At 39.0% G+C, this 27999-nt stretch overlaps 1 protein-coding gene and 1 pseudogene across 4 annotated transcripts; both read left to right on the forward strand.

Moving 5' to 3' along the window:
- Positions 1 to 152: 152 nt before the first annotated feature.
- TMEM59 (transmembrane protein 59) lies at positions 153 to 27987 on the forward strand. 4 transcript variants are annotated; one of them, XM_053895054.1, is made up of 9 exons: positions 153 to 431; positions 4431 to 4463; positions 5457 to 5562; positions 7547 to 7641; positions 10358 to 10510; positions 12063 to 12144; positions 12956 to 13040; positions 16418 to 16526; positions 27342 to 27987. In XM_053895054.1, exons 1-9 carry the CDS (start codon positions 243 to 245, stop codon positions 27495 to 27497), a joined length of 1008 nt encoding a protein of 335 aa, XP_053751029.1. In that variant the 5' UTR covers positions 153 to 242; the 3' UTR covers positions 27498 to 27987. The 4 variants fall into 4 exon arrangements, with proteins under 4 accessions (XP_053751029.1, XP_053751034.1, XP_019304746.2 ...); XM_053895059.1 differs by having other exon boundaries at positions 154 to 431; positions 12959 to 13040; XM_019449201.2 differs by lacking the exon at positions 4431 to 4463 and having other exon boundaries at positions 156 to 431.
- Positions 20249 to 23177, forward strand: LOC109266841 (heat shock protein HSP 90-beta-like; annotated as a pseudogene).
- Positions 27988 to 27999: the final 12 nt, after the last annotated feature.

Here is a 27999-nt window from a genome sequence, read left to right on the forward strand (position 1 = left end):
TTCTAATCCTCGCGATGGTTGGATCCATCTCTTCTTGCCAACCTAAGAGAAGATCGTAGATTTGGAGGTGGGACGGAAGGCGGCAGTTTCGGGGCGCGGGGTGGGCTCAGGGCGGAGCTGAGGAGACGGCGGAGGCGGAAGCGGCGGCCTGAGGGGCGGGGAAGGGGCTGGCCCCGGAAGGCGGAGGAAAACCTGAAAAGAAAACAGCAACAAGCTGAGCTGCTGTGACAGAGGGAAACAAAATGGCGGCGTCGAAGGGGAGCCTCTGGGTCAGGGCCCAACTGGGGCTCCCGCCGCTGCTGCTGCTGACCATGGCCCTGGCCGGAGGCTCGGGGACCGCTTCGGCTGAAGCGTTTGACTCGATCTTGGGTGATACGGCGTCTTGTCACCGGGCCTGTCAGTTGACCTTCCCCTTGCATACCTACCCCAAGGTAGGGCCCGTCCGAACCGGGCTACAACCCTCCCCTGGTTGCCCATCTCCGCTCTCCCGCACATCTGTCAGCTCTGGGAACCTGGGTGTCGAACCCACACCCTTCAACCTCTGTCTCCCGCCTGTGTAGCTCCTGTTTTCTTCCCTAATTCTACCCCACACCCCGCTCCTGCTGTAATTAATGGGAAGTTTGTGCTGCATCTACTCTATAATATGGGCTGGGGGGACTCAAAGATGAAAAAGACAGGACTTCTTTCTTCTGGGAGCTTGCGAGGCGGCTGGGGAGGAGGATATGGATGATTAATGCAGGGTCTGGATGATTAATGCAGGGTCTTCACCTTCAACGAGCTTAAGGGACGGTCGCGGGGGAGGAGCAGATATGCAAACCCACAAAAGATTAGTTCGTAACCAATGTTTACTGAGCGCTTCTCCGGGCTGGCAGCGCACAGTCTGTTCTGGGAGTCCGACAAGTAGACAATTCCACTGTGGTATGAAACGTATTAAGTCAGCCCTAGGAGTTGTGAGACGCCCAGGAAGGGCTTTCTGCTTGTGTTGAATTACTGTGTGCAAGACGCTGCCACTAGGGCTTTGGGATGGCTTAGAGAAGAAGCAGTTAGGTTTCTGCATTCAAAGAACGTAACCGTTCGGTGCAGAAGACAGGGGGAATTTGTGGAGCGAGTATAGAAATGAGACTGCCCTGGGGCGGGGGTTGGGGGGGGTCAGGGTCCCAGTTTACGGAGGGGAGTGACCCAGCTTTCACTCCTTGTGCACCCGTCTGTGATGCCTTTCCTTTAATTCCATTCCACTCCTCAAGTTGTTTTTCTCAGTTTAGGAACTCTGTTTACTCAACATGGTCAATTGCGTGGCGACTCCCCACCCTTTCCCATATGTAATTTTGGATCTGTGCTCCCCTCCCCCCACTGCTTTTTTTTATAAGAGCTTTTGCTCATGTTTCTGGCCTTGTTTCTCCTTGTTTTCCCTTCATCTCTTCTGTGCTGTTGGCTTTACCGTGTGGCTAGCCCTGTTTGCTCTCTCAGACTACAAAGTGACCGTGAGGACAGGGTTACTGAAGTTTAGGATGTTTCTTATTGGCAAAATACTTTCAGGTCTTTGAAATGAGAAGCTCTAAATGCTTTCACTTCCCCTATATCTTGTCTACTGCAGGATTTTACATGGCATGAGGATTATCAGTTTTCAAGAAAAAGTGTGGGAGAGATTACCCTAAAGTTTTCAGTCAGACACTAATATAGCAATCAAGAGAGAAATGAGAAATTCTGACTTCCAGGCTTAAATCAGTATGTACTGCCCCTAAACACATTACTTTCTTCTCTGCTTATAAACCTCTCATCAAGATTGAGGAAACTCACTAATACTGATTTGGCCTGGCATTGGGCGGAGACTTATTTTGTAACCTAGGGTTTGGTTGTGGTTTTTTTTTTCCCCCTTTTTGAGCTTTTCCTAGCAAACTTGTAGTGTGACCCAGAATGCTGGGAGAGTAATTAAGTAATGTAAACATTTCTGGAAACTTCAGGTACTTTTATAATATCCACAGTTTAACAATTTTTAACAATTGATGTGATATCTGTAAGTCATTTTTGCTTACTTATTAAAGCTGTTCTCACCAGGAACTCTAAGTCATCTGGCTCCCTGTATGTTAGATCAACTTAAAATCTATTAACTGCCTACTCTCTGTGAGCCAGTGTGATGAGAGAGTTACACCCATTATCCCTAATTCTCACAAGCATGCAAAGTAGGGCTTTACAGTTGAGGCTCTGAAAGGTTAAGTGACTTGTCTAAGGCCACATAGCCAAGAAGTAGTGGAGTAGTAGGAATTCAGTCCTAAAACTGGCTACAGTGTGCTGCCTTCTATTAGTAAAGTTATATTTAAAATTTTTAATTTACTTACTTCACTGATTTCTGTTGGCCCTCTGAATTGTTGTGCTTTGCAGTTCAGGAAAAAGCCTTGTGTGTTACCAGAAATGAGATGAATTTAGAAGCTCACATAGCCTTTCTAGTCTGGTATGTGCAACTGGAAGATAGGGTCATTTTAATGACTCTTTTTCAGAATTAATTATTTGTTGCAAGAAAGTAGAACACTTTACCTGTTTGTAAGTAATTATTTTAAAATTACTATGTAGTTACCATTTCACTTTCCTCAGCAGTGCAATTGTGTCATTTGTCTGGATCCAAATAGGAGAGACTTATGTTAACAACAAAACTAATTAGAACCAGCTTGGTCATTTTTTGTCGTTGTTGTTTAATGTTTATTTTTGAGAGAGAGAGTGGCGAGGGGGGAGGGTAGAGAGAAAGGGAGAGAGACACAGAATCTGAAGCAGGCTCAGGCTCTGAGCTGTCAGCACAGAGCCTGATCCAGGGCTTGAACCCACGAACTGCAAGATCATGACCTGAGCCGCAGTGAGATGCTTAACTGAACCACCCAGGCATCCCATGCAGCCTGGTCGTTTTTAAACAGAGTGGGGGCTCTGGAACCATATAAACCTGTGTTCCATTCCCAGCTCCACTTTTACTGTGTGTTTTTGCTGATCAGTTAACTTCTCATGACTTCATTTTGTCAGCTGTAAAAAAACAAACAAAAACAAAACCCTTACACCTTGCAGAGCTGGCGTGATGATTAAAGATAATGTATGTGGCACTCTTATCACAGTGCCTAACAGATGACAACAGGTAGTTATTTCTTCTGCTATATGTCATAAAACCCGTTTGGTACCTATAGTATCAGTGGTGCTGAATAATGAGAATAGTTAGCTCGACTTAGCTCTGGGAAAGAAAATGTGTGTATTCTATAGATAGTATCATTGAAGTGCCTTCTAATTATTTATCTGGTATTTGTTTTGGTGGGGAGCACCATTTCCTTGTGCTCTAAATCAGAGGAGATATATTTTAGATTAGTTTGCGAATAATTTGAGATACATAGAGCATGAAATATTTACTTAGAACAATAATATTATGTAGTACATGAAACAGTTGGAATAAGGATATGATTTTTTTTTTAACGTTTATTTATTTTTGAGACAGAGCTTGAGTGGGGGAGGGTCAGAGAGAGAAAGGGAGACACAGAATCCGAAACAGGCTCCAGGCTCTGCACTGTCAGCACAGAGCCCGACGCTCACGGACTCCAACTCACGGACCGTGAGATCATGACCTGAGCCGAAGTCGGATGCTCAACCGACTGAGCCACCCAGGCGCCCCTGGGATAGGATTCTTAAGAGCTACCGACTGAGTACCTACTCTGTGCTGGATATTGTATAATACTTTAGGTGTTAGCATGGTGCCTGGCACATTGTGGGTACTCGTTGAATATATTATTGTTGTGTCTATTTACTAGATAGTATAGCATAATATTCATGATATTGTGGATACAAAATATATAATCCCCATCATAAGATTGATTCAAGAGTATTGTCCCCAGCTTACAAAGAAACAGACTGTGAGAGAGATTGTCACCTTCCCAGGATTGTACAGAATAAGTGGTGAGGCTGAGCTTCAAACCAGGGCCGATTCTTGGACCCTGGCTCTTCTCATCATGCCATACTCCCTTTTGAAAATGGGACTGGAGGGCTTATTGGCTTGGTTTAACAAAAGAAAACATACCTGAAAATGGAATGGCATGCAGTATAGCTCCTACTAATGAGCTCAGGCTTCCTCTGCAATATAAGAAAACGTGTACTCCAAATACGTAAGAGAATTCTTCCACTTTTCCAAAGCTGCAAAAGCTACTCAGGTATGAAATTTATCTTAATTGTTAAAATTCTTTCAGTTTCGCCTTAACAGTAGATGCAACTAGAACCAAGGTCCAAATATATGCCACCTTCAAAGTCGTCTGATAACAACTGCTTAATATTAGACTGCAGCCATCTCTTCTTAATGGATTGTTGCTGCTGCATCAATTTTACTGATCCTTCTACTGGAAAGAAATGCATACCTTTGTGTTCATTGGTTGCTAACTGGTATATGCACATGCTGTTTGCTTCCTTATTAGGTGCCTGCCAATTTGTACACAGTGGATCACACAGTAAGTTGAGGGGGTTCCCCCACATGTACTGGTTTGTTTCAAATACTGTATATATTTCCTCTAAGAAAAACCTATTGAAGACATTGTCATTAGTCTTATTAAGCAGCTAACATTTTCTGGTAATGAAAAACCTACCCTGTCCTGAGCTCCCATAGATATACAATGATGCCTGCAACCGTTGTTTTGTTTTAAAAATCTGTTATGATTAACACTACTACCGTTTACTGAGAACCATTTGTGTCCCAGCCACTATACTAGGAATAGCTATCTTCCAGTATTGTTGAGGGGTTTGGAGATCATTTATAGCTATTATCCCCTTTTATGATGAGAAAACTGAGGTTTAAGTAGGTAAAGTAACTTCGGCAGCATCACTCGCCCAGAGGATTTTAGTCCAGGTCTGGCTGATCCTAAAGGCCTTTCTCATATGCCACACTGTTGCTCTTGTTTGTGTTTTCAGTTAAAGTAAGCCAAGTTTCAATAACCCTTTCATGTAAGCATTTTTATAGCTGTGTGCCTCACTTTGTGGGGGCCTTTATGACACTATTTGCTGTGTGAAGCCAGTCATACTACTTTTTCTTGAGAAGCCTGATGATTTGTATAAATATTTATGTGGCAGAAGTATGCTATTCATCCTAAGGTACTTGCTCACTCATTTCCACCTCTGCTAAATTTCTGATGATGTCACTGTTGTTTTTATCTCCAATTTTTTCCCCATAAAATGTGACCTTGGAATATTGGAAAAAGGTGATACTTTTACCCGGTAGGCTTTTTTCTTGGGTGTCACTTTTAAAATAAGAAACTAAAGCCTCTTTATATGGCAAAGGTCTTGGGTATCAATCACCTGGCTCCTATCATATTTCTTTCAGTTATAAAATTTTATTGGACCGTTTATAATAAACCCTACTAACTTTGCTTTCTTTTTGACCTTCTTTTCCCCGAGAGAAAAGTACTGTTTTATTTTTTGGTAATCCTCCTTCTTCTTGAACTCCCTAGGAAGAGGAGTTGTATGCATGTCAGAGAGGTTGCAGGCTGTTTTCAATTTGTCAATTTGTGGATGATGGAATTGATTTAAATCGGACCAAAATGGAATGTGAATCTGGTAAGATGCTATGCTAATGATATCAGCAATATATAACATTCTGCTTTCTTTGGGTTATGTTATGCTCTTTATGTCTTTTCCTCAGAAAATGGCAAGCATATTGTTTAAACTAATTTCGTGCATATTTTAATTATTATGAAGTCAGGGTTGTAGCAGCAGCTGCTAGAAATTTCACGGGCTTTAAATTTCATCTGTAGGAGTCCCCGCTGTATGCAAGTAGAGTGTTCCTATGAAACCTTTCATAAGCCACAATGGCATAAAGCAAAGCAATTCCCCTTAATTTACATGGAAAAATTTTTGAGTGCTTTTAGACCCAAAAAATAACCTCTCTTAGGCTTTTCTGATACTTTAGGACACATCTTGCTAACGGATGCACAAAATAAATCAAGATAAAACACAGATGCTCACACAGTTCAAAGCCATGGTGGCCTGACGCTGAGATGCTGAGCGTTGTTCCCAGGGAAGGAGGTTGGTGGTGCCGCTCTTGCTGCTTGAGCGCGCTCTGCCTCTGTGGGGGCTCACTGCGGAACACTTGCTGAACGCTGTTTTCGCTTTCTTTTTTGAAAAGCACAAATCCTCTTTTGATTTCTTTTGGTTAGCAAAAATAGGTATGAACTTCCGAAAAGCAGGGGATACTTCTGTTTGTTGAGACAATATTTATTTTGTACTATGGATAGGACACCTTTGTTTAACCAAGCATTTGGTTTAAATGCAGTAGTAATTACCCTTCTCATAATTCATCACTACCTTTTCAGTGGATAGTATAATTTTCCAAAGCCTTTCAATCATAGACCAGTTAATTTAGCTCCAAGTTTTTGGTTTTTTTTACTGAATCAGACCTTTGACTCACTATTTAATAGTGTATTCTTTGTGGGTCATGCCGATAAAAGAAGTAACCAAAGTCTTTGTCATCTCTTAAACCACTGTTTTTACCTTTTGCTGAAAGAGATGTGTTTAATAAAAGAAGCCTGTAATCGAGACAAAACTGACATTTAACTTTTTAAAGAACTGTAATGGAATTTTCTCCATTCATTACATCATGCTGTTTCCTCAGTGTAGCAGGAAGTACCTCTCTTCTCCCTATCACTATGCCATGACTCCTATCCAGTCTCCTTGATATCATAACTTTACTTTTTATGGCTCAGTGTCCTAACTGGCCATCTTTCTGTTTGCTTAGTGCAGCTCAGTTTATGATCTAACACCTTTGAGAAGTATATTACAAATGCATGACTGGGTTGGAAAGAAATAAAAGATTGTTATAGTGGTAAAGTGTTCTATGTCACAGGAAATAAATGGCTCTAGTGAACTAAATGAGAGGGTATATACTCATTTCAACTTCAGAATCCTACTATAGAACATTTTCTAAGTTCAGTTTCTCAGAATTTAGGGTGTTAGGCTGATTGCTTTGTTTTGTTCTTCCTTGCCGTGGGAATACCCTTGATTCTCAGCGAAATGATCTAATTCTTTACAGTAATATCATACATTTGTGTCGATCATTAAAATATATTGTTTTGTTCAACTCCATGAAGTAGGTGATGCTATTTCCATTTTAAAAATATAGAAGTCAATAGTTGGAGAGGTTAAACAGCACAGCCCAGGTCACATACACAGCCAAGTGTGTATGGAGCCAAAACTTATGCTAGACCTGTGTTTTTTCCACTTTACAGCCTTAGCTGTGAGGATTCCCTTATTATGAATGTTATCGTATAGCTGAGCCTGAGTGTGTAATCAGTAGATTTATACCCGAAACATCAGACATGTGAGAGGTAGAAGATATGGGGTTTATTAAAAATAATATATTTGCTACTATTACCAAATTTGAGAATTCATATTGATAAAATGCTTTTTACGTATAAGAAATTTTTATATAAAATGCCAAGTCCCTTCTTTTCTATCCTTCCCCCTTTTCTTTTCTTCCTTCTTTCTCCTTTTCTTCTTTCCTCTCTCTCTTTTTCCTTGTAATTTGACTGTTTTTCTCTTACAGCATGTACAGAAGCATATTCCCAATCTGATGAGCAATATGCTTGCCATCTTGGTTGCCAGAATCAGCTGCCATTCGCTGAACTGAGACAAGAACAAGTACGAAACAATACTGCCTTTCAGAATTGCCTGCTTAAATTGCACTGACTTGTATTGAAGTGTTTATCGCCCACTTGATACTATTTTAGTGTTATATTTTATAATTAGTTTTCAGCAAACAAATTGTATGTTTGCAAATAGAAAACTCAACTGCATAATTACTTTTGTATAATGCTTTACTGTTAAAAGTTCCAAAAGTTCTGTTCACATCCATAATCTCTTTTGTTTCTTCTCTCGGTCCACTATATTATCCCCATTTTGCATATGAAAAAACTGAGGCTCAGAGAAGTTGATAGTTCAGAGTCATTTTTTTCCACCCCAACTGCCATTGCCTTACTTCCTTACTTAAATCATCATTATTTCTCATCTGTATTACTAAACTTCCAAACTATTTTCCCACTTTACCTGCTTCTAGTCCATCCTTTAGTCTTTGTTCAGATGTTTATTTTCTAAGTGGAACTCTCATCATGTTATTCTCCTATCTTATATTCTTCAGTACCAGTACCTCCCATTACATACAGGAGTAAGTCCAAACCACTTATCACAGCCTGGCTCCTGATTTCCTCTCTTATGTCATCTCTCTTCCCCACCCCTCATACTCTGTCCTCCAAACATACTGGAAAAAATTTGTTCAGAGGAAATATACTTACATGGTAAAGAACTCAAAAGGTAAAAAGAGTATGTAGTGAAATATCTCGCACCCCTGTATCTCTTATTCAATTTTTCTCCATTAATGTAGCAAGTGTTACCAAGACAGGTATTTTATGCATATACAAGGAAACAGATAATCTTTCTTTTTTTAAAATACAAGTATACACAAAGAATGTCTGATCTTTTTTTTTTTTTTTTTTTTTTTTACTGCATAATCCATTATAGATGTGTCTATTTAAGCAGTCTCTTATTTGGAAATGTACCTTGTTTCTAATCTTTTTCATTTATAAGCGATGTTGCCTACTTTGCACATTTATACGAATAGAATAAAACCAGTCGAATTGCTGAGTAAGAGGTATCTGTATTTTTAATTTTGAGAAATAGAGCAAATTTGCTCTTTGTGGAATTTTACCAATTTTTTAACTCAGGGTATAATTCACATACTATAAAATTCACCCTTCTAAAGTATTCAGTAGTTGTTAGTATATTCACAAAGTTATGCAACCATCATCACTGTCTAATTCCAGGAATTTTTATCACCCCAAAAAGAAATCCCCTACCCACTCCTTTCCTCCTTCCCCCCTTCCCCGACTCCTGAAAATGTACCACTTTTAAGGTAGTTTAAATTTATGTTTCTCTTATTATGATTAATGTTAAACATGTTTTCTAATTTTTAAGAGTCGTTTTTTTTCTCTTAATTGTATACGTAGTGGACAGTTCTTAATTTTTACAGTATGATGAGTTATTACGTGCTTCTGTTTCTTCTACTCTCCATCCTTCTATTGAATCCCCTTGATTAAGGGCAGGTGTCATTTCCTGTGTGAAGCCTTAACCACTCCTCGCTCTGGTTTGGGTTAGGTGCCTCTCTCCATAGACATGTATTACCCTATTTTTAACCTCTGTCCTATATAGATTACACAGATTAAACACAGGTGTACGTTGATGTATAAAATACACATGGTCCCTGATATCCTAAAATTTATAATCTCAGTGAATACTTGTTTGGTGAATTAATCAATGAAAGATTTCACAGCTATTAGTGGGGAAATTAGATCATGAATATAGGTCTTTTGATTCTAAAAACTGATCTCTTACCCCGTAATGCCTCTCTTGAAATACAGCAGAACGAAAGCTATCTCTAGAGTTCAGCAAATGGTATCTCATACTTGTGCTCTAGAGGGGCCCACTGCTGCTAATAAATAAGCAAAGAAGTCAGAATTGGGGGAATGGGGACATGAAACCAATTAATGTTAAAATGAGTAGCTTATATATTAGGAGCTGAATATATATAGCCCATAAATACTCCCCTCACCCTGCCCTATTATCAGATGTCTTACATTTTATGCATATATTCTTTTGATTGATTTTTTTTCCTTCCCCTTTTTCATCAGCGTTCATTGTAGAATGATTTATTTTAAATTTTTTTAATGTTCATTTATTTTTGAGAGAAAGAAAGTGCATGCAAGTGTGAGCAGGGGAGGGGCAGAGAGAGAGAGAGAGAGAGAATGGGAGACACAGAATCTGAAGAGAGAGAGAGAGAGAGAGAGGGAGACACAGAATCTGAAGCAGGCTCCAGGCTCTGAGCTGTCAGCACAGAGCCCAATGCAGGGCTCGAACTCACATATGGTGGGATCATGACCTGAGCTGAGGTCAGATGCTTAATTGACTGAGCCACCCAGTCGCCCCTAGAATGATTTATTTTACATAAAAACATCAGAGATGAGGATGGTATAATTTCTCCCTCCCCCTTCTATCTCTTGAGTCCTTGCTAATCCTTTTTTAATCAAATCTTAAGATTCTCCAAAATGTATTTTGGGACCTAATTCAAAAGCCTGATAGAGGTGCCAGGTAGTTTATATGTGTGTTTGGTGATAAATTAAAGTAGCCTGGGATATTAAGCTTTATCACAGTTAATTTGCATAGATAACTAAGAGTTTAATGCTAGTAGAATCACTTAACTTTTTATTCTCTGTCTCAATCAGGATTTGAGGAATGTTGATTAAGTTTGTTCTCTTGAATATGCATATATAAAAATAATATATGATTTTATTTTATTTTTTTGAAGCTCATGTCCCTGATGCCAAAAATGCATCTACTTTTCCCTCTAACTCTGGTAAGGTCATTCTGGAGTGACATGATGGACTCTGCACAGAGCTTCATAACCTCTTCCTGGACTTTCTATCTTCAAGCTGATGATGGAAAAATAGTGATATTCCAGGTAATGACTATGCTTCAGAGATTCATCTAAATACTGACAAGAGTAAATGTACATGTCTTAAATGAATGTCTTGGCATAGAGCCATATACATCATCAAATAATAATTATTAATTTGACCTACATTAAAACATTGGGCATCAGGGCACAGTGTGACTTATTCTTCTGTCTACCCATTGGAAGCCTGTGGAAGCCCCGCTGATCCTTATCTAACAAGAATTCTGAGTCTTCTAAGTTTTATAGTGGTTAAATTGATGAAATGAAACCACTAGATATGAGAGATAAGAATAATAAATATACTTTGAATGTAAATAATGGCATGTCTATATATCACATACGGATATTAAAGAAAAGCAATATGACATAATTTTTAGCTTTTTATAGTGCTTTTTCTCATAATTCTTGTAAGAGCTTGTTAAAGAAGCATATTGCCTCCTAGAGAAGTAACTTTTCTCCTACCTCATTATTTACCATGTGATGTGATGATAATAGCTGCTTTTCTTGAAGGTTCTTAGGTACTAGGCATTTACATATATTATTTCAAATCTTTGCATACCTTCCTGAGGTTGTATTATCCCTATTTTATTGATAAGGAAACAGTCTAATTTTTAAGATCACCCTGCCAGTAGGTAACAGAATTAGACTTAAGACAGGTCACTTTTCGCTCTCAGGCGCATATCACACCCTACCATGCTATCTTCCTTTTAATTTGGTACTTAAATTTCTCAAATGTACCACAAACTATGTTGTGGCACTTTACCCCATGTAATAAAGTAAACCTTTTAATATTGCTAATAGAATGGCTCACTGTAAGGCTACCATGTAATTTTTAGCACTATCCTGAGTCTTGGGTCCTCTGTACATAATTTGGTCATAAGTAAAACACAGAAGGACTTTTTTCTCTTTAAATTTTTGAATAAGTTCTGTGTCCTAAAGCTAATTAGCTTTTAAAGCTTGAGTTGAATGTGAGAGTAGAGCCCTCATTCATTCCTGATTGGATGTGAGATTAGCTTTGTTTCTTTGTATCAAGTGTAACTACAATGGAGAAACCCCCACTCCAGGGGGTCTGTGCTCCATAGAGGATGAAAAGTATGGAGTGTTTAGCTATAATGTATGAGTTACTCATACTGAGGGAAGAATGGAATGTTTCAGATGAGAAAAATAGAGGTAACACTAGTGTAGCCCAAAATTTCAGCAGCCTGCTAAATTATTCTTTTTTCAACTAGAATTAGAACTCATTTTTGCAGGGTATGATATTTAATGCAGTATGTTGTCATTTGTCCCTGCTTTTTAATTTTTTTAATGCTGTCAGAAAGTTAAACTGACTAGATACTTGATGATGCCAGAAATCTGTCTGTTTCTTTGCAAGGCACTCGATCTGATGTTTAGGAAGTGCAATTAAAATATATTGTGGTAAATGTGTTTTATTTTTTATACCATACTTCTGTTACTTTTTCTCAATTCGAATGTTTATACAGATGATGTGTTATAGAACTTGTTACTTAGAAAAGCATAAGAAGTACAAATGGCTTAATTGCTTTCATTATCATTTTAGTCTAAGCCAGAAATCCAGTATGCACCACAGTTGGAGCAAGAGCCTACAAATTTGAAAGAATCGTCGCTAAGCAAAATGTCCTGTAAGTTTTATTTCTAGTAGCTTGGGATAACAACATTAGCAAATCTGGTTGTGGTCTGGAATTAGTTGTATGATTATTCTTACACTAATAGAAAGTGAACAAATAACTCTTAAACAGTGGTTCTCAAACTTTAGCTTGCATTAGGATCTGAAGAGCTTGTTAGAACAGATTTCTGAGCCCCACTTCCCAAGTTTCCAATTTACTAGATCTGGGATAGCACCTGAGAATTTGCATTCCTAACAAGTTCCCAGATTTTGTTGATGCTGCTGGTCAGGGGATCACACTTTGAGAACCTATAGTATAAAAACATGTAATTGGCTTTGAAGGATATTTTGACTATAAACTAGTAAGATATTGTGATATTTCCTAATATGCTAACCAAATAGTGAAATCAGCCCAAAGGTGTGAGTTCCTGTTCTGTTTACTTATATACTAGAAATAAATTTTAACTTACAGGAATATAAAACATCAACCTAAAGCTGAGCTCACCTTTTAAAATGTACTGGCTCATACCTTATTTTAGATACTGATTTAATTAATTTTTGAATTATTTTGTAATTAGAATTAAACAGAATGTAATTAAACAGAAAGCAACGTCAGTAAGAATTTGGAAATAAAATAGGAAATCCATAACGTGGTAGAATATCCATTTGGTTTTTAATGTGCCAGAGGAACTTGCATTCATTATCAACATATCAGATTACACTTCTAAAAACAACTGGGTGTCTGTACAGTGAATGTATCTAGGAGTAGTCATCTGAGGCTAGCTCTTGGGATACAGGATATCATAAATTGTACCTTGTTATTTCAGCAGATCTGCAAATGAGAAGTTCTCAAACACACAGGAACTATCTTGAAGATGGAGAAAGTGATGGCTTTTTGAGATGTCTCTCTCTGTAAGTATTCCTGTTTATTTATATGTAGAGGAGGTAGAATCTGGCTTGTAGCAGATGCATTCCTTTTTATTATTTTAAAATTATATTTGGGGTACCTGGGGGCTCAGTCAGTTAAGCGTCCACCTCTTGATTTCAGCTCAGGGCACGATCTCCTGGTACGTGAGATCGAGCCCTGCATTGGGCCCTGCACTGACAGCACAGAGCCTGCTTGGGATTTTCTGTCCCTCTCTTTCTGCCTCTCCCCACTCGTGCGCGCACACACTCTCCCTCTCTCTCAAAATAAATAAGTAAAATATGAAAAAATAAAATTATACAAGGTGCTCAAAAGTAAAAAACTTTTTTAAAACCCTTTTCCTGCCAAACTTGTACTTTGGGATATTTTAGTTTGTTTAAAAGGTAATATACTACTGTAATAAAACCCAAGCAGGTAGTTTTTTTTTTCACAATACCAAAGCATTTTTGTTCTTGTTAAGATTCCTTGATTTATTACGTTAAGAAATGTGCTTCTCCAGACATTTAAAATAAGCTTTAAAGTATGTCTGAATGGTTTGGGGTTGGATTTTGTTTTTATCTACATAGCCATCTGGGGCACCTGGGTGGCTCAGTGGATTAAGCGCCTGGCTTCGGCTCAGGTCATGATCTCACAGTTTGTGAGTTCGAGCCCCACATCGGGCTCTGTGCTGACAGCTTAGAGCCTGGAGCCTGCTTTGAATTCTGTGTCTCCCTCTCTCTGCTTCTCCCGCACTCATGTTCTGTCTCTCTCTCTCCTTCAAAAATAAATAAAAACATGAAAAAAATATGTATGCTTCTCCTCCATAGAGTTCTGATATGAGCTCTCCCCCTATATCCACCTCCATCCCTCCAAAAAAAAAAAAAAAAAAAAAGATAAAGACAGTGGCCTGGAGCACTTACTGATAATCATCTACTCACCAGACAAAGCATTTGGTAAACCAATGCCTGCCCTCACGGTGTGTATACTCCAGTATATGCTGTTCTGTCTCAAGTGTAACACTGCAGTAGTCTAAACTGCCCACTTCTTTCATTTCTTAACAATAGAAATAGTTTCTCGACAGGTTTTGTCAGGTATCAGTAGGGTTATTTGGCACCTAAAAATTAATACCTTTTACCAAATTCTTTAAAGACTGGGTAAGAAAATGGGGCTTTAACTTTAAATTTTCCCTTCCTTTCATCTCTAAACCTGCTTTTGACCTTGGCAGAATATGGGCAATTTTTCCTCTCTCTAATATTTTGGATCTTTGTTGTAGTTTGCTGGTCTTAGGAAACCTAAGTAATCACCTAATCTTGAGTTACAGCTTATTCTCAATAGTATACTACCTGGTAGCTTATTGGTGACTTACACTCTTTAGCATTTTATCGTTATATTTCATGTAGTTCTTTTAAATCTAACATTTTAGAAGTAATTTTGTAAATGTTTAATTTATGAAAAAAGTAACTTTATAACTAGAGTTTTAATGCCTAGAAATTTCTGTGCACAAACATGAATTATAATAGTATTCTACATTTTAATAAAAAATACTCTCTTTTTTTGGTTAATGTTTTCCCCCCCTCAGTGAGCTCATTTGGCTCTTAGAACAGTACACTGTGATAAGTAGGTGGGTCAGAGGTGAATTGCCCACCCCTAAGGTTATATATACCCACTATGTTGAAGTGCAAACCTAGCTTTTCTAAACCTACATCTTTTACTTGTCCTGTTCTGCTATAGTTGTCTTTTCTAAAGGGTCATGAGTTTTTCATGATGAATGCAAGATCACCTGGCCAGTCAGTGAAATCTGGCTCTTAACTGCAGTGCTTTTTATTGTACTGTATAGCTGTTATGGAGGTACCCTTAGCTTCTAGAATGGAAATTGAGGTCAACTCATTTTTCCACTTGCCGTTTCTTCTCAAAGAGTCTATTGTGTACCAAGAACTGTGTTAGGGACTTTGAACCTAAAGAAAGAATTTCAGTCTCTGACTCTATGGAGTTCTCAGGTCTAATATGGTAGAGACAGACATGCAAACAGTCAACAGTGGTGATTGCTGTGTGTCACATACACATACACATCTCTCATATACAGAATACAAGGAATATACCTTCAAAGGGAGGATTGACAAAGGAAATAGAAATAAGTCTTAAATAATGAATAGAGAGTTTTGCTAGTTGTAGCAGATTTCATTTTTTTTCCAGTTATGCTGGCTTCCTACTAAATACATAAAGTGTATTACTATGTATGGAGAGTCAGGAGAATCGGGGATTTGACCAAACCAGGTGGACAGGAACTAGGTAGGAGCAGGCAAGTAATCAAATCTAAGTATTAGGAAGAGGCTTCTATGTGAAGGATAGAAGATCAGATTGGAGAGCTGTGGTAACTCCTGAACAGAAGAGAGAAGAGATAGTTGAGAATCTGTAGGATCGTTTTATTGTGGAAGTTGAAGAAGCAGATTGATTGTACACTGAGCCCCTGTTTTCTGGTTTAACTAGTTGTCACTAGAATCCAGATATCAAGTATATTCTTCTCATTTCATGGAAGGAAATTCCTTAGTACTCGGGTTAGGGCTGGGATATGTAAAGTGGGTGTTTTTTTTTTTTTTTTTTTTTTTTCATGAAAAATGTTGTCTACTGTTATCTTTCTAAATTGGAATACTTAAAACATCATATAGACGTTCCCTGCTTTTAGATGCAGTGCATTTTTCAGTGTCCACCTCTTTTGCCCACACACAGTGACTCCGCATACCTTTTCTTTAGCATGTTCAAGTGTTGGTAAACCATCAAGTAAATGGGTTACAGTGGGAAGTATAGACCTTTAGTCAGGCAGTATCGGATGAGCACAGATGTGAAAATCAGACTACCTGCCTTAAGTATCAGTTTATTCAGAACTGGACTACTAGATATTTAAAAATAGCTTGACTTTTGTTTTTATTATTGTTTCGCAAACAATAGGTCAATTATAGAAAAAACTCCAGTTGCTAATTCTTGTAACTGGCCAATTTTATGATATTTTAAACATAAGAGAAATTTAACTATCTGTTTATTAAGGTATGCTATAATGGGTACAGAATGCCTCATAATAGATGCGCTTTTGTAAATTGGTCCATGGGTTTCGAACCCAGCATTGGGCTCTGTGCTGACAGCTCAGAGCCTGGAGCCTGCTTCAGATTCTGTGTCTCCTTCTCTCTCTACCCCTCCCCCACTTTTGCTTTGTCTCTCAACAATAAATAAATATTTTTTTAAAAAAATCTAACAAATAGTTTTAAAGGTAGTACATGTGAAGTTTTAATTGTATTATTAAACTAAATACGTCAGGTTGATTGCCTTTAATTATTAAGAATCTCCTTCTTTTTACATTAGGAAATTTTAACATGACTAACTTGTTTTTCAGTAACTCTGGATGGATTTTAACCACGACTCTCGTCCTCTCAGTGATGGTACTGCTCTGGATTTGTTGTGCAACTGTTGCCACGGCTGTGGAGCAGTACGTTCCCTCCGAGGTAAATTTAATTCCAACCCTTTGGCCGTTTGAAGTATGAGCCATATGATTTACCGTTTTGAACGCCTCATTTGTTAACTAGAGGAACAAGGCCTTTCTGTTAATGGAATGAGAGAAGATTAGGTGGTTTTAATCACACAGATGCGTGTCGGCACACATGGAAATGGCAGGTTTGCAGCAGAAGAATCACTGTTCCCAGTTCTCTGTGATGCTACCAGAGTGACACATATGTTGGCTGGTTTGAGTAAGGTGTCTCTCTTTCCCTGGTTTTTTGAGCATAGAGAGAACTTGGTGATACCAGTTTCTAAGGTGATATGTAAGAAGGAAGACTTGTAGAACTACTTAAAATTTTAAATTAATTGCCACAGATGTTCAGCAGGAATTGCTGCTTTAGAAGTGACATGGCTGGAGTATTTGGTTTTGAGTTACTGTGTGCTGTTATCTAACCCTGACAGAGGTGGAAGACGATTGTGACTTCCTTGGTAATTAAAATTTAACTGGCCCGAGAAACCTAACTGTGTAAAGGATTTTTGTTTGCGGAAAACACTATAATTTGGTGACTCAACTTAGCTTTCAAGAAAAGAAAGTTATTTATGTGACGTTATTTATGTGACTGTATAGAGAATAATAATGTCTGTTGACATCAAATCCAACTGAAAGAAACTTTAGTTTTCCTGTGCCTCCAAAGTGTAATAGAAAAAGACTTAAAAGAAGAAAGAGAAATTAAAATAGAATCGAATAAATAGTTAGGACGTGCCTACCATGGTGCTTGAACAATAATAGCCTTATCTGAGTAGACTAAAAAGGTAGTTTTTAAAGATAGGTTTTATTTAATATAAGGTTACACATGAGTAATGATTACGATATTTCATATTTTTTATTAAGATACTGTGTGATACAAGCAGCTAGAAACTGGGACAGGATAATGTTGGTAACTAACATTTATAGAGTTCTTTAAAATGTACAAAATATTTTCATGTATCTTCTATGTCTAGCAATACTCTGGAGCAGGTTTTCTTACCATTTTGTAGATGAGTAAATAGGCTTACAAAGTCTAGGTGACTTTCCTGGATTTCCACAGCTATGAAAATATTGAGGCTGGAATTCAGCTTATGTCTTTTGACTTGCGACTCCTGTTTTTTTTCCTGTATACATACCACCTTTCCCATGGCTAATAAGGTGGCACAAATAGGAAACGTACAAAGTGTTAAGGAAAGCACAGTCTATGTGCGGAGATTGTCAGGGAGGGCTTTTGGATAATGGGGGTCTTGACCTGAATTTTGGAAAATGGCTAGTAAGGTATAGGTTAGCAGAGAGAGGAGGGTGGATAATTTTCCCAAGTACAGGCAAGAATAAGCTGTCAGTGACGGACTGTAAGGAATTGACTTAATTAAAAGAACTTAGGAAATTAAACAAAATGAATAAAGTTAGGATTAGGAAGAACCTTGAACTGTGGAAGTATTAGAGAATGAGTAAATTTCTATAGAACTCATCTGTTTATGATATGAACATACTAATAACATCCTCTGGCTACATTATCTACTTGTGTTCTTGTTCAGTTCTGTTGTCCATATTTTAATCATTTTTTTATTCTTGATAAAACCGAAATTACTTATGTAACATAGGAATGCCTTGGCCTGTTCCTTTAGAGCTGCCCCATGCTCTCTCTAAACCCTCGTGACAACAAAGCTACAAACCTCTATTACTAAATCTTTGTTGATCCCCACCCACCCTGTGGCACTTCGTTCCTTGCTTTTTGTATGTCAGCACAGCTCCTTCTCCTTACTCCCCATAGAGATTCCATAGAGATTGGTCTGGAATCCCTAAAATTCCATAGAGATTGGTCTGGAGATTGCCGGGAAGGACTGAATGGCTGGCCTCAGGCAGAATGTACTTTGTAAGTCCACCACAAGCTGGATCCTGGTCCCCAGGCCTGACTGACGTTGAGCACTTTCTCGCAGACACCCTTCTAGGTGTTTTACCTGAATTGGCACATGGGGTCCTTTCAGGAACTCTGAGATGGCTGCTGTTATCATTCCCATTTCCCAGGTAGGAAGACTGTAAAAGAGAGTGTTTAATTTCCCCAGTGTCACCTACCAGTAGTGGTGGAACCAGAATTTAAACCCGGGGAATCTGACTCCAAAGCTAGTACCCTGAAGTGTCTTTAGTTAGCCTGAAATCATAAACAGCAGGGTTGATTATGTGGTTCATCTCAGGACTGATCTCCCCGTGGGACCTCTTTGACACTAGGAAGATAGATACCACCCGGACCACGTGGTTCATGTTTTTGCGCCAGGATCTTCAAATTCTCTCCTATCCAAACAGTTCATAGGTGGACATTTCATAGTTTTTCCTCTCTTATCGCCTTACTTGACTTAGTGGAGATGACTGCTTCTCATCGTGGCTTTGGTTACATCTTATAGACCTGGGGCTCTTTCCCTCCCTTTTAGATGACTCTTGATCTTCTCTTCTGTTCAGATGTTGTCTCTGCTCTGATGAATTTTGTTTTGATTGTATAGCTTTAATTCTGTGAGAAATTTTCTCTCCTGTTTTCCAAGTTCTTTGGGGAAACACCTCACTTGTTGCCACATATGCCCCCACATGCTTGTGATCATAAAACCTAAGGCATCAGCACCACGCAGAGTCCTGTGGGCAGCTGGTATATTCCCCCCAGATACCTGCCATATGGATGTTACTTTCTCACCCCTCTCTAGAACTCTACTGCATATCCTTAACAATCAAAATTATGGCTCCATCTTCAAAGGACCTGTGCTTTTCTAAGAAAATAGATTTTCTAGAAAAACGTGTGGAAAACAGCCGCTTAGATTCTCTGCTCTTAGGCTTTACTTTGTAATGCGAAACCACACTTTGGCTAAGTAATAATGTAGTTTTAACTATTGTTTTCTCATTATAAAAATTGCATATATTTACTGTCGAAATTTGTAAAGTACGTATAAAGAAACAAAAAAGTCAGTCACCATCCAAAACTATCATGGTGTTTCCATTTTAGCAAATTTCTTTTCAGCACAAATAATTTTTAATATTGGGAAACCTGGGTGGCTCAGTCGGTTAAGCGTCTGACTTCGGCTCAGGTCATGATCTCATGGTTTGTGGGTTCGAGCCCTGCGTCGAGCTCCATGCTGACAGCTCAGAGCCTGGAGCCTGCTTCTGATTCTGTCTCTGGCTCTCTCTGCCCCTCCCCCGCTTGTGCTCTCTCTGTCTCTAAAATAAATAAACGTTAAAAATTTTTTAATAATAATTTTTAATATATATTGTTAATATTTTGTTTTTGTTTCAAAATATCTCTGTCCCTGGTATTTGTTCCTCTATTTACTCTAAAAAATAGCTGAAACTTAGTACTAGAAAAATTACTCGGTTTTCTTGGCCAAAAGCCACCTATTTTAAAACTTTACTTTCATAAAGCCTTTTTGTTGATTTTATTATTGAAACACAAATTATTTCTGACCCCTCTCCATAGTAACAGGAGACTTCATTTTAAGTTCCACAAGTATAACTCATGTGTGAGCCATGTTACTTATATGTTGTTAAATTACTTACATATATAATCCTGTGTGTTTGTAGGAAATCATAAGCCTGCTGAGAGTCTCTCTTCAGTACTGATCTGGTATCTGAGAGCTCAAACATGAAATATAAAAAGCTTCCTTTTCGGTCACTACAAACCAAGCTTAAAATGGTGGTAATAAAGGTCAAGAGTGTGGTCTTAGGAACTTACTAGCAGCCTTGTTTTTCTTATTTAGGAAAGCTCTGTAATAATTTATCTTTAGCCTGCTTTGCACATAGTAGGTACTCATCATTTATCATTTGATTATAATGACCAGAAAGAGTTGGCAAAGAATTTCATTTGTTTGGTTGATCTTAAAGCAGTGTCATTTATAAAGATTTTGATTCTCTTTTCTCTCCTTTTTTCCTATTTCACATTTTTAATGTCATTTTTGAAATTTCATGGCATGACGCTTTCTCTTGTTGAGCTATCCATTTAAGATAAAGAGTCGTCATTCATAGTGGCCCTTGTCAGGAAGGTCAAACTTGACATGTGAGATCAGGATGTAGCAGTATTGGATTATTCATTCCTAGAGATCAGAGGGAAATTTTCTGTTGCAACAGATGGTGATATAGATGCTGTTCAGTGTTCCCATCTGTGTGCTTCCTTTTTTCTTATTTTTCAAGATCGTAATACTCTGATTTCATGCGGTCAGTTAGAAAGGGTTTTATCTCTCTTGAGCAACTCCTATGCAGCCTTGTTGCAGAGTGTGAGCCAGACACAGTCCCTGCCCGCCCTGGTCTGTAGTGCGTGTAGCTTTTCTCCTTTATGGTGCCTGAGGTAGTATACCATGGAGTGGAGAAGATGGAGACTTTTGTCTTCCAGGCAGAAATTGTCTGATTCTTATTTCTTGTCATCAATACTTTTTATTCCAAAAAGGAAGTTTTCCTTTGGGAGTTGATCAGTAATGCTTCTGATGCTTTGAACCAGATTCACTATGAGAGCCTGACAGGCCCTTCCAAGTTGGACAGTGCTAAAAAGTTGAAAATTGACATCCCAGTCCCAAGGAACATAACGCTGACTCTGGTGGACACAGGTTGGCATAACCAAAGCTGACCTCATAAGTAATTTGGGAACCATTGCCAAGTCAGGTACTAAAGCATTTACGGAGGCTCTTTAGGCTGGTGCAGACATCGCCATGATTGGACAGTTTGGTGTTGGCTTTTATTCTGCCTCCCTGGTAGCAGAGAAAGTGGTTGTGATCACAAAGCACAATGATGATGAGCAGTATGCTTGGGAATCTTCTGCTGGAGTCTCCTTCACTGTACATGCAGACCATGGTGAGCCCATTGGCTAGGCTACCGAAGTGATCCTCTACCTTAAGACCAGACACAGTACTTCGGAGAGTCAGGTCAAAGAAGTGGTGAAGAAGCACTCACAGTTCATAGGTTATGTTATCACCCTTTATTTGGAGAAGGAACAAGAGAGAGAAATCATTGATAATGAGGCAGAGGAAGAGAAAGGTGAGAAAGAAGATAAGGATAATGAGGGGAAGCCAAAGACTGGCGATGTATGCTCAGATGAGGAGGATGATAGCAGGAAGGACAACAAAAAGAAAACAAGACTAAGGAGAAATATATTTGTCAGGAAGAACTGAACAAGACTAAGCCCATTTGGACCATAAACCTGATGATACCACCCAGGAGGAATATGCAGAGTTCTACAAGAGCCTTACCAATGACTGGGAAGACCGCTTGGTAATCAAGCACTTACCTCTAAAAGATGAATTGGAATTCAGAGCATTGCTGTTCATCCCCTGTTGGGCCCCTTTTGACCTCCGAAAGCAAGAGTAAAAAGAAAAATAACAAATTCTCCATCTGCCATCTGTTCATTATGAACAGCTGTGATGAGTTGCTATGGGAGTATCTCAACTTCATCCATGGTTGTGGTTGCCTCTGAGTACCTGCCCCTCAGCATCTCCTGAGAATGCAGCAGAGCAAAATCTCGAAGGTCATTTGCAAAAGCATTGTCAATAAGTGCCTTGAGTTCTTCTTTGAGCTGGCAGAAGACAAGGAGAATTATAAGAAATTGTATGAGCCAATCTCTAAAAAGTTAAAACTTGGAATTCTTCGAGACTTGACTAATTGGCAACTCCTTTCCGAGCTGCTGCACTGTCACACCTCCCAGTCTAGAGATGAGGTGAGTTCTCTGTCAAAATATGTCTCTCACATGAAGGAGACCCAGAAGTCCATCTGTTACATCACTGGTGAGAACAAAGAGCAGGTTGTCAACTCTGCTCTTGTGGAGCAAATGTGGAAGCAGGGCTTCAAGGTAGATGACTGAGCCTACTGACTATACTGCACGTAGCAGCTCAAGGAGTTTGATGTGAAAAGTCTGGTCTCAGTTACCAAGGAGGGCGTGAGCTACCTGAGAATGAAGAGGAGAAGAAGAAAATGGAGGAGAGTAAGGCCAAGTTTGAGAACCTCTGCAAACTCATGAAAGAAATCTTGGATAAGAAGGTGACAGTTTCCAGTAGGCTTACGTCTTCACCCTGCTGCATTATGACTAATGCACTTAGCTAACGCGGAACAGATCATATCCCAGGCACTTTGGGATAACTCTACAATGGGCAATAGGATGGCCAGAAAGCGCCTGGAGCTTAACACTGACCACCCCGTTGTGCAGACACTGCACCAAAAGGCAGAGGCACATAAGAATGATACGGTTGTCAAGGATCTGGTGGCGCTGGTATTTGAAACTCCACTCCTGTCTTCTGGCCTGCCACTTGAGGATCCCCAGGCCCACTCCAGCTGTCTCTACCTCACGGTCAAACTAGGCCCGGGCATTGATACACATGAAGTGGCAGCACAGGAACCCAGTGCTGCTCTTCCTGATGAGAGCCTCCCCTTGAGGGTGACGAGGATGCCTCCCGCATGGAAGAAGTAGATGAGGGGGCGCCTGGGTGGCTCAGTTGGTTAAGCGTCCCGACTTTGGCTCAGGTCATGATCTTGCGGTCCGTGAGTTCGAGCCCCACGTCAGGCTCTGTGCTGACTGCTCAGAGCCTGGAGCCTGTTTCAGATTCTGTGTCTCCCTCTCTCTCTGACCCTCCCCCGTTCATGCTCTGTCTCTCTCTGTCTCAAAAATAAACGTTAAAAAAAAATTAAAAAAAAAAAAGTAGATGAGGAGTTTCTGCTTGCAGAAGTTGTGCCCTCAGCATAGTGTCCCCATGGCTCTCCTAGTAGCCCTGAGTGGCTCTGGGCTACCTTGTTCCCTCTGCTGATACCTAGTGGGTTTTTTTCCTCTCCTGTCTTTCTAAGGCAGTATCCAAGGGCCTCAAACCCTATTTCTTCCCACATTTGACATTAGGTTTGGATGTATGTTGTGGGGGGTTTTGTTTATTTTGTTCAGAATTCTAACTGCAAAATAAGATGCAGTTTTCTACAAAGAAAAAAGGCTTTTAGAAGACTCCTAATAACATTCATGTTAGTATATCACATACATTTATGAGTAACTTGATATGTGCCAAGCTCTGTTCAAGGCACTAGAGATACAATTGAGAATATTATGATCAAGATGGAATGATAAAGGCTTCCAAGACCTGGGAAGTAGAGTAAATATGTCTTAAACTGTAATAAGGGGGCACCTGGGTGGTTTAGTCAGTTAAGCATCAGACTCTTGATTTCAGCTCAGGTCATGATCTTGTAGTTTCCTGAATTCAAGCCTTAAGTCAGGCTCTGCACAGTCAGCACAGAGCCTGCTTGGGATTCTTCCTGTCTCTCTGCCCCTCCCCTGCTTGTGTTCTCCCTAAAAGTAAATAAATTTAAAAATAAAAAACTGTAATAAGCATTATTTTTTTAACTTAAAAAAGACCAAAAACCGTGCTGTTCTGAAGTATTAAGTCTGATTAGAGTCAGAAAATCAGAAAACAGTGTAAATGCCACAGCTTTTAAATGCAAATTCTGTTAAGAAACTGAGTTTGAGAGATTTAAGTAACTTATCCACGATCCCATAACTGGTTAGTGGCAGAACGAGGCCTAAAACCCAAATACATATTTATTAATTTACTTTTTAACTTGTAGAAGTACTAATGCATGTGAATTAAATTGTCTTCCTTTTCTTCACTTCTCAGATAAACCAGTTAATAGTTTAACAATTTTTCCAAGTAGCTGCCACTTTTTAATTTTATCTTCCGTTTTTATTTTTGTCTTTGATCTTCTATTTTATCTTCCATTTTTTGTTTTATCAACTTCAGACATCATCTAAGGTCTTCCTACTGAAGAATGAGGAACTTGGTTCACTTATACTCTGTCCCACCTCACCTTGTCTCTCCATGCTCTTGTTTTTGTAATGTGAATTTTGTACACTTCTAGTGATCTACTTGAACTCCTCATACTTCCTTACCTTCTCCTTTCTTCCCGTAGTCTCTCTCTCAGTTTTCATTAGTTATTATGACCCTTGACAATAAAATGTAAATATTAATTATTTATATATCCCTCTGTGCTTTTCTAATAGATTAGTTTGAAAAATTAAAATCCAGGGGCGCCTGGGTGGCTCAGTCGGTAAGTGTTCGATTTTGGCTTAGGTCATGATCTCATGGTTCGGTAGACCCCACATCAGGCTCTCTGTCAGTGCACAGCCTGCTTCAGATCCTCTGTCCCCCTCTCTCTCTGCCCCTCCGCCCACCCACCCCCCACCCCTACATGTGTGCTCTCGCTCTCTCTCGCTCTCTCTCAAAAGTAAAAATAGGGTACCTGGGTGGCTCAGTCGGTTAAGCTTCCAGCTCTTGATTTCAGCTCAGGTCATGATCTCACAGTCTGTGAGTTTTCGTCAGACTCTGTGCTGACAGCATGGAGCCTGCTTGGGATTCTCCTTTCTTCCTCTCTCTCTCTGCCACTCCCCTGATCATACTCTCTCTGTATCTCTCAAAATAAATAAATAAAAACTTTTAAAAAATATTAAAAACATTAAAATCCAGTAGATAGCATTTACAATATGATTATGTAAATATGCAAAATAGAACCAAATACAGTGGTGATTAGAGTCACATAAAAGCAAATGTAAACCTGAATTACTTAAAATTTTCCCAAGAGAATCTTCCAAATATCTTTGCTTAATGGAACCTTTTATTGTTTTGTTCTAGCCTTCTTCTCATTTTCTAAGTCATCTCAACTGCTACTGTTTCTCGTATTCGGTGTGTTTTGCTTTCTTGAATTCTTTTATTTTGCTGGAGTACTTTCTTAAGTAGTTGTTTTTCATAAAGGATACTTGGATGGTAAACTTACCAAGTTAACACTTTTGAAAAGCTCTCTGTTGTACACGCATATTTAATTGGAATTTGAGAGTTCAGAGTAGTCACAAAATCAGTATACCTACTGGTTACAGAGTGTCCATATACTCCCATTCATTTCTCTGCACACATTTTACACTTTTACCCTGTTCTAGGTAGCTTCTTCCACGTGGATGTTTGAGATCACTGAAACTGGTCCTGGTCACTGCTTCAAGGTCTAAATGCCGTTAGGGTCGTGAAAGTATCTCTCTCGCCGTGCCCCAGAGCAAATTAGCGCCTGTTAGTTCTGGGGTTTAAGGGGAGGCCACAGCATATCAGATTTATGTCCAGTCCATCAACCACTGAATTTGTCTGGAAGATACTCCCTTACTGGAAAAGTGTAAGGTACTGGGCTGCCTCCTTGTTGTAGAATAGTTGTTGCCTTGCAACCATAGGCAGCAGGCTACATCTGAAACACGTTCAAGTAAACAACCATCGTGACGATCTCTTGTAGAACATTTTCATCATCCCAGAAAGAAACGTCCTACTTACTAGTAGTCTCTCCCCACTGCCTCCCAAGCACCACCACTACCACCACCACCCTGAGCCATAGACACCCAAAATGTGGTCTCTTATGAATGACCTCTTTCACCTACCATAATGTTTCCAGGGCTCATCCATGTTATAGCATGTAATAGTATTCATAGATACTTAACCTCATGAAAGTGCTCTTTATTCAGCATCTTTTAAAAGTACCTTTCTGGGGTGCCTGGGTGGCTCAGTCGGTTAAGCGTCTGACTTCGGCTCAAGTCATGATCTCACGGTTCGTGAGTTCGAGCCCTGCATCGGGCTCTGTGCTGACAGCTTGAAGCCTGGAGCCTGCTTCAGATTTGTGTGTCCCTCTCTCTCTGCCTCTCCCCCGCTCACTCTCTGTCTCTCTCTCTCCTTCAAGTATAAAAATAAAAACATTAAAAAATTTTATAAAAGAAAATAAATAAAAAGTAAAAGTACCTTTCCAACATCAAGTACTTCTAGGTGGTTTTGCTTTATAATGTAGTCAATTTCCCTGTCAATAGCATCAGCACTTCAATTTTTTTTTTTTTTTAACGTTTTATTTATTTTTGAGATGGGGAGAGACAGAGCATGAACGTGGAGGGTCAGAGAGAGGGAGACACAGAATCTGAAACAGGCTCCAGGCTCTGAGCTGTCAGCACAGAGCCCGATGCAGGGCTCGAACTCACGGACTGTGAGATCATGACCCGAGCCAAAGTCGGCCGCTTAACCGACTGAGCCACCCAGGCGCCCCAGCACTTCAATTTTTAACTGATAGATTCAGAGGTTTGTTGCTGTATGACTTAACAAAACTACCCATTATTTAGTAAAAACTTCTCACTTTGCTTTTCTGCCTTTAGGAGATAGACCTAGTCTAAATAGGCCTACTCTGAAAAGATATTAATGTTGCCATTATACTTCAGTGAGTTTTATGATATTTACATTGATTCTGTTTTATGCTTTCATTCTTTTGTTGGCAATATCTTCTTGAATATGATAGTAACAATTTGAGGAGCTTTTTATATATTTCTGAAGACCTTTCTATCGATGTTAAAGTGTTTCATGTATATCCTTTATTCTACTCATAGCTTTTTAAAAATATCCTTTTTCAATGTGTCAAGTTAAAACTTACCCCACATCTCATTCAGAGAACTAAGATCTTAAAGGAATCGATCGCCTGACATATCAAATATCCAGAATCAGTGCTCTTGGTTTGACCACACTAATTCCACTGAAACCTGAGCAATTTTTCTTGATACTCAGTTGCTATACCTCTATGTATTTTAAGCTGGGACCTGTGGAAAAATTTTCTTTGGCCATCCATTGGGAGCTGAATCGCTTATCAGTAACATTGAGTAAAAGCATTCTTCATTCTTGAGGACGTCGGTAGAGTTTTTGTTTCTGTTTTACCAAATACCTGTAGATTAAATTACTATTTGAGGATGTACTCAGAGAGGTTCTTAACTATTGTAATACGCATTGATTTTCTTTTGCAGAAGCTGAGTATCTATGGTGACTTGGAATTTGTGAACGAACAAAAGCTAAACAGATATCCAGCTTCCTCTCTGGTGGTTGTTAGATCTAAAGCTGAAGACCATGAAGAAGCAGGGCCTCTACCTGCAAAAGTGAATCTTGCTCATTCAGAAATTTAAGCTTTTTTTTTTTCTTTTTTAAAGTAAAGGGTAATAGACATCTACATTTCCCTTCCTCATAGAGCTTTTAAAAATGGTTTCATTGGATATAGGGCTTAAAAATCACTATAAACTGCAAATAAAGTTACCCAGATCTGTGAAGACTGTATTTGCTGTAACTTTATCTGTAATTTCTTTTCTAGTAATTTAAGAGACAGATATTTGAGATTGCATTTTTATTTTACTAATATCTGTAGCTATTTTATTATTTACATTGTTTTGTTTGTTTTTTTTTCTTAGCCAAATTGTGTAAGTTGATCATTGCTCTTCCCCTCCTCCTACCATGATAGTATCTGTCGTCTTAGTTAATAAACTGAATACTCGGTAGGATTTGATGCTTCTGCTCAGAAATGGCCCACAAGCTGTATTTTGAAATTTAGCAGGAAATGCCCTTTATGACACTACATTTTCAGTTGTGTTGACTGAAGTCATTAAAATTTTATTTGAATAATTATGTGCCAAA

This window comes from Panthera pardus, unplaced genomic scaffold (assembly GCF_024362965.1).
Source record: "Panthera pardus isolate Hobbes unplaced genomic scaffold, ASM2436296v1 HiC_scaffold_11, whole genome shotgun sequence".
Taxonomy (NCBI): Eukaryota; Metazoa; Chordata; class Mammalia; order Carnivora; family Felidae; genus Panthera; species Panthera pardus.